General features: G+C 40.7%; 2 protein-coding genes across 2 annotated transcripts; one reads left to right on the top strand and one right to left on the bottom strand.

Moving 5' to 3' along the window:
* On the bottom strand, nt 1–632 carry LOC132896221 (transcription factor HES-5-like). The gene is made up of 2 exons (XM_060936955.1): nt 532–632; nt 1–419 (listed from the first exon to the last, which is right to left on the bottom strand). The coding sequence occupies exons 1-2, from the start codon at nt 592–594 to the stop codon at nt 3–5; spliced, it is 480 nt and encodes a 159-aa protein (XP_060792938.1). The 5' UTR covers nt 595–632; the 3' UTR covers nt 1–2.
* Nucleotides 633–6,874: 6,242 nt separating this feature from the next.
* On the top strand, nt 6,875–8,085 carry LOC132895938 (transcription factor HES-5-like). The gene is made up of 4 exons (XM_060936677.1): nt 6,875–6,937; nt 7,092–7,160; nt 7,206–7,328; nt 7,472–8,085. The coding sequence occupies exons 1-4, from the start codon at nt 6,875–6,877 to the stop codon at nt 7,880–7,882; spliced, it is 666 nt and encodes a 221-aa protein (XP_060792660.1). The 3' UTR covers nt 7,883–8,085.
* The last annotated feature ends 2,334 nt before the right edge of the window (nt 8,086–10,419 follow it).

The raw sequence follows: 10,419 nt of genomic DNA, 5'->3' as shown, positions 1-10,419 counted from the left end.
CTCTACCAGGGTCTCCAGAGGCCACTGCAGCCTGGAGTCTCTTCTTTGCGGCTGATCTGGGAGGCTGGAGAGATGAACTGAGGAACGACATTTCTGCTCTTCTCCATGGAAGGCTGCATGGTGAGGAAGTGGCTCAGCAGTCTTCTCTGGGACTGAGTGTGTACTTGACACTGAGACAGGAAGTTGATGGTCTCCTGCACACACCTGCCGTAGTTTTCATCAGCTGCAGTGGAGCAGCTCGACTCCTTGTGCGATTGCTGCTGTCTCAGGAAATAAACTGTCGTCTCCAGGATGTCGGCTTTCTCCTGTCTGAAATCAGGCTGTTGCTTTAGGAATTCTCCACCCAGCAGAGACTTGAGCTTCTCCATACTGCTGTTGATTTGTTCTCGACGCATCTTCTCTACTGTTGGCTTTCTCAGCTACAGATAAAACAGAAATGTTTGTTAAAACATCATTTAACTCAATAAATATTCAAATTTTAGTCAAATGTGAAATGAAATTGTACAAAATATCATGGCTTAGTATATTTACCTTATTAGTAAGTGGAAAAAGTTGGTTGGAGTTGATCATTGATGCAATGATTGTCGGAGCCATGGCTATGTTTCCTCTCTCAGCTCTCTGTGAGGAGAAGATCTGAGCTGTGCTAAGCTTTCTCTCTCTCTCTCTCTGTCTCTCTCTCTCTCTCTGTCTCACTCCCTCTCTCTCATGCCCTCCTCTATTTATACTCTCTAATCTCCATATGAATGTGTGAGTCCTGAGTTTGTTGGAGGTTCTCACAGTCTGCAGCCAATGAGGAGCTCAGATGGGACCAAAGACCAGAGGACCAGCCACATGCTCAATGAAGTGCGTATTACTAAGGAAACAATGAGTCCATCTCTGGACAGCAGGTGCAGGAGTGTTTAAAAGAGTGAGGGGTCTTTGGGAAAGTGGAGACCTCGACTGAAAAATGGTCTGTCACTTGACATTACATGGTTGAGGCACGTGCCATGACAGTGCATGCGTTATTCATGCGGTTTTTATTTAGCAAATGTAATATCATACATGTGAAATGTTTGCTTATATACGTGGAAAAGATGCTTTTATTTCATTTTAACTTAAAGAATATGACAACAGAATACGAGAAATTCTGCAAAATCTCACTTCAAGATCAGTTCCATTAATTAGTGCATGCTAAGCAAGTGTAAGTGAACGTTGTGCATTCAAACTTTCCCAAACTTCTATCACAATGAAAATGTGGCCCTCAGTGAAAGTCAGTGTTTTGATCAAGTAGTTCCAAATGATTGGCATGAGTAGAAATACAACCTACATATTTGGGTACAAATGAGGACAAATAGTTGGTTTCCGTTTGATTCTAATATCATCGATTTAAAATGTATGTACAGTGGTGCTTGAAAGTTTGTGAACCTTTTAGAATTTTCTATATTTCTGCATAAATATGACCTAAAACATCATCAGACTTGTGTGCTTAGGGTCGTTATCTTGCTGCGTGACCCACCTTCTCTTGAGATTTAGTTCATGGACAGATGTCCTGACATTTTCTTTGAGAATTCGCTGGTATAATTCAGAATTCATTGTTCCATCAATGATGGCAAGCCGTCCTGGCCCAGATGCAGCAAAACAGGCCCAAACCATGATACTACCACCACCATGTTTCACAGATGGGATAAGGTTCTTATGCTGGAATGCAGTGTTTTCCTTTCTCCAAACATAACGCTTCTCATTTAAACCAAAAAGTTCTATTTTGGTCTCATCTGTCCAATAGCCTTCTGGCTTGTCCATGTGATCTTTAGCAAACTGCAGATGAGCAGCAATGTTCTTTTTGGAGAGCAGTCACTTTCTCCTTGCAACCCTGCCATGTACACCATTGTTGTTCAGTGTTCTCCTGATGGTGGACTCATGAACATTTAACATTAGCCAATGTGAGAGAGGCCTTCAGTTGCTTACAAGTTACCCTAGGGTCCTTTGTGACCTCACCGACTATTACACACCTTGCTCTTGGAGTGATCTTTGTTGGTTGACCACTCCTGGGGAGGGTAACAATGGTCTTGAATTTCCTCCATTTGTACACAATCTGTCTGACTGTGGATTGGTGGAGTCCAAACTCTTTTAAAGATGGTTTTGTGACCTTTTCCAGCCTGATGAGCATCAACAACACTTTTTCTGAGGTCCTCAGAAATCTCCTTTGTTCGTGTCATGATACACTTCCACAAACATGTGTTGTGAAGATCAAACTTTGACAGATCCCTGTTCTTTAAATAAAACAGGGTGCCCACTCACACCTGATTGCCATCCCATTGATTGAAAACACCTGACTCTAATTTCACCTTCAAATTAACTGCTAATCCTAGAGGTTCACATACTTTTGCCACTCATGGATATGTAATATTGGATCATTTTCCTCAATAAATGAATGACCAAGTATCATATTTTTGTCTCATTTTGGGTTCTCTTCATCTGCTTTTAGAACTTGTGTGAAAATCTGATGTTGTTTTAGGTCATATTTATGCAGAAATATAGAAAATTCTAAAGGGTTCACAAACTTTCAAGCACCACTGTACAATTTTGGAGAATTTTTTTAATAGAAGAGAAGAAAAAAGTATTTAAAAAATGTAAATAATTGCACTCATTTTAAATGTATTATTCATAAAATAACTTTTATTATTTATTTTTGTTGTTGTTGTTCTAAAAGTACAACAAAACTATTGTTGTGATTTGGTTCATCAGGCACTGTTGTCCTTTCTGACCGACAGGTTTGCAACAAAGTAAAATGCACACATTTGTGCAGTGTCTGATCCTGAGGATTCTTTCTGAGGGAACATCTGCTGCATTTAATGAGGCGCATGTCTATTCAGTTATTCAGTGCTGAGGCTGTGAATGGGGAATGTGTGGGAAAGCTCTGGGGAGTGCACTCTCAGTCCTGTATTACTCACTAAAGCCTGACCTCAATTGTATGCACACTTCATGCAGTTACTGCTGTTGTGATACGGTAGATTTATATCCTGTTGGAATGTATGTTGCAACCCACCTTGCCATGAAAATTATTATAAGACACTAGATATTTCAAGACTGTTTTTAGCTCCTCTGTGTTTCTTTAAGGCTGGCCCCACACTAGAGGATAATTGGGCCAATTTTGGGTCCAATTTGCCCTTCTGATAATCATAGAACCCAATTTAAGACTGGATGGAAATGATTATCTGCCCAACTAATCCTGTAATGTAATATGTAGTCCTGGGTATGACTTTAAACTCCAACTGGTGATGAGTCTCAGGTCTGGGAGAACTTGAGTATTGGGGAAAATGGAGTTACCCCTTAATCACCATTGCTCCCAAGTCTGCTTTGACCCAGAGTGGCTGCACATGCCTGGGTTCCAGCTATGAGTTAAATAGTACATTACCTTATTGGTAATATTACCTTATTGGTAATATAAGGTGCTGGCAGCAGGGCACTTTTTGGTGCAATGTGGCAGATGAACCCAACGTGGATCAATGGTACACCACCAGATGGCATGCAGAAGAGCCACTCAAATGTTCAATGGATGGCATCACTTGGGAAGTCAGTTGTCACTGCGGGGCAACTTCCATACCCATCAGGTCTGTGGCACTTTTGTGCACCACTTGGCACCAGGTCTGGAGGTCCAGAGATGGGGGCACAACATCTTTTGTCTTACCTTACTGTGCAAGGCGCTTCATTAGGAAAGGAGCTCTGGTCCGGCCCATCTCCGTTTCTGTGCATGTGCATAATGAAGCAGTCATCATCACTAGTGATGGACAGCCGACAACGACGAGTGTGATATGAGGGGCCCGTGTAGGAAATATTTCAAACTTTTGCTACTCAAACACAAGAAACATGTATGCATTCACAAGTGAAACTTTCACACACACATCCATACAACTGAAAACTCACACACATTGGCTATATGTGAAACAATCATATAGACGTGAAAAACACATTCACACACACACATACTTGTGAAACGTTCATACAGATAGAGGTGGAACAGACTTGCACATACATATGAAATACTCATATGTGAAACAGACTATTTTATAACCTTGCACACTTACATACATGCTTCTGTATGCTTTAAGTGTGTGTGAAAAATTCTTATAGAATGAGTGAAGCTTTTCACACATGTATGTGTTTGAGAATATTTGAGTAGGCCTATATCTGGAAGGCAATTCAATATACCCAGAAGGCACTTCAATTCAAATTTGGTTCTCTATGCGCTTTCCACGTCACATCATGAAGGATTTGAACTGGCTCATGTGATGATTGAGGATGTTGGCTTGTTAAATGCAGTTTTATACTGTAGTCAAGCTATCAGTGCTTTAGAAAATCACAGTCAAGCCATTTTTGGCAAATTAATAAATTAATACTGAATCATATGGCATGTCAGTGGTTTTAAATATTCTGTGAAATATTTGCTGGAATGTAGCCTATGTATTTGGTCATATAAAGCCATTAAATACAAAGGGATTCAAAGAATTTACTTTACAACAGGACCGTAAACTTCTCAGGCTCAGTCTGTTTCACCTTTATCTGTATGATCATTTCATATATACAGTCTCATCTCATCTCATCTCATCTCATCTCATCTCATTATCTCTAACCGCTTTATCCTTCTACAGGGTCGCAGGCAAGCTGGAGCCTATCCCAGCCAGAGGTGGAAAAACCCGGGTGCAGAAAGTAAAAACCCTGCCACATTTTTGCTCCAGCTAATTCAATGAACCAGCTGATCCTAATTACCACATCCCCTAAGCCAGGTTGATGAACTAATTGGTGAAATCACCTGTGTTGAGAGCACAGGCAGAAGGAAAACCTAAGCAGGACTTTTACTTTGTCAATCCAGTTTTTCCACCTCTGATCCCAGCTGACTATGGGCGAGAGGCGGGGTACACCCTGGACAAGTCACTAGGTCATCACAGGGCTGAGACATAGACACAGACAACCATTCACACTCACATTCACACCTACGGTCAATTTAGAGTCACCAGTTAACCTAACCTGCATGTCTTTGGACTGTGGGGGAAACCGGAGCACCCGGAGGAAACCCACGCGGACATGGGGAGAACATGCAAACTCCGCACAGAAAGGCCCTCGCCGGCCACGGGGCTCGAACCCGGACCTTCTTGCTGTGAGGTGACAGTGCTAACCACTACACCCCGTACCGCCCATATATACAGTATCAGTCAAAAATTTGGACACACCTTCTATCTATCCATCATCTGTAGCCGCTTATCCTGTGCAGGGTCGCAGGCAAGCTGGAGCCTATCCCAGCTGACTATGGGCGAGAGGTGGGGTACAACCTGGACAAGTGACCAGGTCATCACAGGGCTGACACATGGACAAACAACCATTCACACTCACACTTACGGTCAATTTAGAGCTACCAATTAGCCTAACCTGCGTGTCTTTGGACTGTGGAGGAAACCAGAGCACCCGGAGGAAACCCACACAGACATGGGGAGAACATGCAAACTCCACACAGAAAGGTCCTCATCAGCCACTGGGCTCAAACCCAGGACCTTCTTACTGTGAGGCAACAGTGCTAACCACTACACCACTGTGCTGCCTCTATTGCAATAGTTTTTCTTTATTTTTATTCGTCAAAAGTCACTTCATGTCTTAAAGTAATGATGGACGTCGTTTCTCTTTACTTAGTTGAGCGGTTTTTGACATAATATGGATTACTACAGTTGTGGAATAGGGCTATTTACTGTATTTTTATTATTTACTATTTACTGTTTTGGTCTCAAACACATTAAGAAGGCAAGAAATTGCACTAATTAACTTTAGACCAGGCAAACCTCATCTCATCTCATCTCATCTCATCTCATCTCATCTCATCTCATTATCTCTAGCCGCTTTATCCTGTTCTACAGGGTCGCAGGCAAGCTGGAGCCTATCCCAGCTGACTACGGGCGAAAGGCGGGGTACACCCTGGACAAGTCGCCAGGTCATCACAAGGCTGACACATAGACACAGACAACCATTCACACTCACATTCACACCTACGGTCAATTTAGAGTCACCAGTTAACCTAACCTGCATGTCTTTGGACTGTGGGGGAAACCGGAGCACCCGGAGGAAACCCACACAGACACGGGGAGAACATGCAAACTCCACACAGAAAGGCCCTCGCCGGCCACGGGGCTCGAAGCCGGATCTTCTTGCTGTGAGGCGACAGCACTAACCACTACACCACCGTGCTGCCCAGAATCTAAAATCACACATCACACATCACATTATCTCTAGCCGCTTTATCCTTCTACAGGGTCGCAGGCAAGCTGGAGCCTATCCCAGCTGACTACGGGCGAAAGGCGGGGTACACCCTGGACAAGTCACCAGGTCATCACAGGGCTGACACATAGACACAGACAACCATTCACACTCACATTCACACCTATGGTCAATTTAGAGTCACCAGTTAAAGACCTGCATGTCTTTGGACTGTGGGGGAAACCGGAGCAAACCCACGTGGACACGGGGAGAACATGCAAACTCCGCACAGAAAGGCCCTCGCCGGCCATGGGGCTCGAACTCGGACCTTCTTGCTGTGAGGCGACAGCGCTAACCACTACACCACCGTGCCGCCCTGTATGTGAAGGTGTTTCATACAAGTCTGTATGTATGTTTCATATGTATTAATGTGCCCGGTTCATGTGTATCCGTACGAACGTTTCATAAGTATATGTATTTGTGAATGTGTTTTTCACGTGTGTATGGATGTGTGTGAAAGTTTCACATCAGTTCTTTTAACATTTGTAGAATTTCTCATATTATATAAAATTAAAAAAAAAATCAAGAACTAACACAATTGATTTGCTTTTACGCGTCTGATATTACAAAACTATGACATTACAATTTAAACCATATGCATGACATGTGCATTGTCATGGCACATGCCCAAAATGTGACAGAGCTGCTTTCAGTCAAGGTCTCCACTTTCCCAAAGACCTCTTGCTCTCTTAGACACTCCTCCACCTGCTGTCCAGAGATGGACTCATTGTTTCCTTAGTAATATGCACTTCACTGAGCATGTGGCTGGTCCTCTGGTCTTTAGTCCCATCTGAGCTCCCCTTTGCCTGCAGACTGTGAGAACCTCCAGCAAACTCAGGACTCACACATTCATATGGAGATTAGAGAGTATAAATAGAGGAGTATAAATAGGGGAGTGAGAGAGAGGGAGTGAGACAAAGAGAGAGAGAAAGCTCAGCACAGCTCAGATCTTCTCCTCACAGACAGCTAACAGAAGAAATACAGCTCCGGCTCCTACAATCACTGCATCAATGATCAACTCCAACCAACTTCTTCCACTTACTAATAAGGTAAATATACTGAACCATGATATTGTATACAGCTTCATTTTACATTTTTATTAATATTTGAATATTTGTTTAGTTAATAAATATTAACTAAATATTAGTTAATATTAGCTGAGTTTTAACAAACATTTCTGTTCTGTCTGTAGCTGAGAAAGCCAACAGTGGAGAAGTTGCGTCAAGAACGCATCAACAGCAGCATGGAGAAGCTCAAGTCTCTGCTGGGTGGAGAATTCCTAAAGCAACAGCCTGATTCCAGACAGGAAAATGGTGACATCCTGGAGATGACAGTTTATTTCCTGAGACAGCAGCAGCAATCACACAAGAAGTCGAGCTGCTCCACTGAAAGCTACAGCAGGTGTGTGCAGGAGACCATCAACTTCCTGTCTCAGTGTCAAGTACACACTCAGCCCCAGAGAAGACTGCTGAGCCACTTCCTCACCATGCAGCCTTCCATGGAGAAGAGCAGAAATGTCGTTCCTCGGTTCATCTCTCCAGCCTCCCAGATCAGCAGCAAAGAGGAGACTCCAGGCTGCAGTGGCTTCTGGAGACCCTGGTAGAGCCACATGGTAGACTAGACACTTTACCATCAGGAAACCAACTTATAAATGCCACATTGACATTAAATGCAGTTTCCTAAATGTGTTAGAATATTTTTGTCCAGTTTTGCATGGACAGAATATGACAAGTTGCTTTTAGTCTGGGAAAGCATGTGTAGATGTTTTTCTCTCACTATACCACGTTCCTGCTATGCAAAAACAGTTATTACACTCATAATTTTTTTTCGAATGTTTATAGAACAGCCCATATTGGCTATAAGACTTTACAGAATTTTTTTTATTCTTTTTCAAATTTTAAAAAATGCTTTTGCAATTTTGATATCATCTCTTGTACTGTATGAGAGAAAATGGCTATTGAATTATTTAGGATATAATCAATTATTATTCAGTTGATTTGTATTCGGAAACTCTGAATGTATTTACTGTACACCTGACTCCAGTAGTGAAATTTAATTTAGATGATGTTTGAATTGAGAACATTTATACATGTATTGCATTAACTAATTGCAGAAAACAGAAGAAGTTATTTCTGACAAACAGTGGCTTGGAAAGTTAAACAGTGTGTCTGTTAAAAATATGTATTTACAGAAGAGTATGGGTTTGCCCTCATTATATTCTATTTTACTACTTCAGGAAATCTCAAATTCCTGACATGAGCAAATCATATTGATGTAGTTCTCTTTATTATATAATCAATTGTCTTAGGATAATGTTTCTCCTTACTATCACTCATATTGAGATTAAGTCTGTTTTTTGTTATTTGTCTATACGTAGATTAGTGGATCACATGTATTAAACAACTTTATTGCTGGAAATAATTCTATGTTTCTTAATACCTTTGTTTTTATCAGAAGTGAATGGTGAACTCTCTGTATAACCATATAGGTATTTCTGTCACTTTATTCAAAGTGGTAAATATGAAGATGTTGAGCATCTATATCATTAAATATACTTTCATAAGAATATATATTGTGTGTATGAAGAGTTTGGTTCCAAAATGCTATATATCTAATTCCATTGTTTCGAGAAAAATCACTTTTTCTGATTACGGGAAATGATAAAAGGAAAACCACTGTATCCTGTTTTAAAATTTCTTGACTAACTCCTTAATGATAATAAACTTCAAAAATGAAATCCAGGACTAATTAACAGCTTTTAACTGAACCAAGTAATTTTTTTTGTCAAGTTGCTACATATTCATGCCACGACATTTTTCCCCAAAATGCTACATATCCTCTATTTAAAGTGCATTTAACTGTGTTCTTTCATGACAGATTATTTTATTTTATAGATTATTTTATTGAGATTATTCATAATTCAGTGTGAAATTGTCCAATAAATGTGAGAAGTGACTAAGCGATTTCCTACTTCATGGGCGCAGCCAACTTAGAAGACTTCACACCAACGGCGGCCTCTAATTGGCCAAATAAATATGTCTGGTTTTGAGAAAAATTGGTGATGGCGCTTGTTGCGTTTTGGAATGAAAGGCTGTAATGCAGTGTGTAAATCAATGGCAGATATTGTGTTTTGGTGAAAACTGAATATGGTACGAGTAAGATATGATAATCGCTGATGGTTTGGTGGCAGGAGTTTCAATTTTTCAAATTTGGCATTTTATTTATAAGAGTTTTGGAACAAACTCTTCGTATGTTGTGTCTGCAACTCTGTGTCTAGAAATTTGTATAATACCGTCACGTTCAGCACAGAGGGAATGGATTCATCAAAGGGGCTATTCCAATGGCAAAGCAAGGTTCCAGATTACTGGAGAAGTATTTATTTTTAAGATATTACTTACTTTATCTCTCAAGAGCCAATCTAAGTGGCCAGAGGTTTGTTTGCCTGGGCAGGATCAAGTATTGGCTTTGGCATTAGATGTGACATTGAGTCTTGGAACAGTGGAATCAAACATTTTAGGCTGCGAATGGAATGGCTGCGACAGTTTGTTACCTGAGACTTTGGGGATATCCCACTTAAAAAAGGCCGGGGCATGGATTTAATTGTGTTGAGAAAAATTATAAGAATGTATTTATTTGTTGGTTTATTTTGTTTGTTCAAGTTTTAGTTTTTCCATTTGCAGTTTCAGACATTAACATTTGGTTCACTCAATTTGTTTGCACATTTAAAGTCTTTTAAATAAAATGTTGAAATAAGTAGGATGGTATTATTTAGATGCATTTTGAAAGGCAAAAGTGGTCTTAGATTTTTTAAATCTTACTAAACTATATATTTAATTTACCGTACTGTACTATGTCCTTTACCATAAGTTGACCTAGTTGTTAGCGTGTCCGCCTCTTGGCCGGGAGATCACAAGTCCTACTCATAGTCGAGTCAAACCAAAGATCATCATAAAATTGGTACCTACTGCCATCTGGCATATCCTTTACCTGGGTGCAAACAAAATTGAAGAGACATTGTATTATCTATGGTACGTCGCATTCCATTGAGTGTGTTCAGCTGCCTTGTAACATAGCATAAGTGTGAAAATATGCAATGCCTGGCTTGATGTGTCTCTGAGAAAACACATTAGCCTGAATTCG

This window comes from Neoarius graeffei, chromosome 13 (genome assembly GCF_027579695.1).
Source record: "Neoarius graeffei isolate fNeoGra1 chromosome 13, fNeoGra1.pri, whole genome shotgun sequence".
Taxonomy (NCBI): domain Eukaryota; kingdom Metazoa; phylum Chordata; class Actinopteri; order Siluriformes; family Ariidae; genus Neoarius; species Neoarius graeffei.
The sequence above is the reverse complement of the archived record's forward strand: the minus strand, read 5'-3'. Positions and strand labels throughout refer to the sequence as shown.

Bases quoted from the DNA above. Each gene is read 5' to 3' on its own strand.
- LOC132896221 (XM_060936955.1), bottom strand. From the start codon at position 594: ATGGCTCCGACAATCATTGCATCAATGATCAACTCCAACCAACTTTTT. The intron at 420-531 runs GTAAATATACTA...TTTTATCTGTAG, and splicing joins TTTTTCCACTTACTAATAAG to CTGAGAAAGCCAACAGTAGA.
- LOC132895938 (XM_060936677.1), top strand. From the start codon at position 6,875: ATGCATGACATGTGCATTGTCATGGCACATGCCCAAAATGTGACAGAG. The intron at 6,938-7,091 runs GTCTCCACTTTC...CTTTGCCTGCAG, and splicing joins CAGAGCTGCTTTCAGTCAAG to ACTGTGAGAACCTCCAGCAA. The intron at 7,161-7,205 runs GTATAAATAGGG...ACAAAGAGAGAG, and splicing joins TAGAGAGTATAAATAGAGGA to AGAAAGCTCAGCACAGCTCA.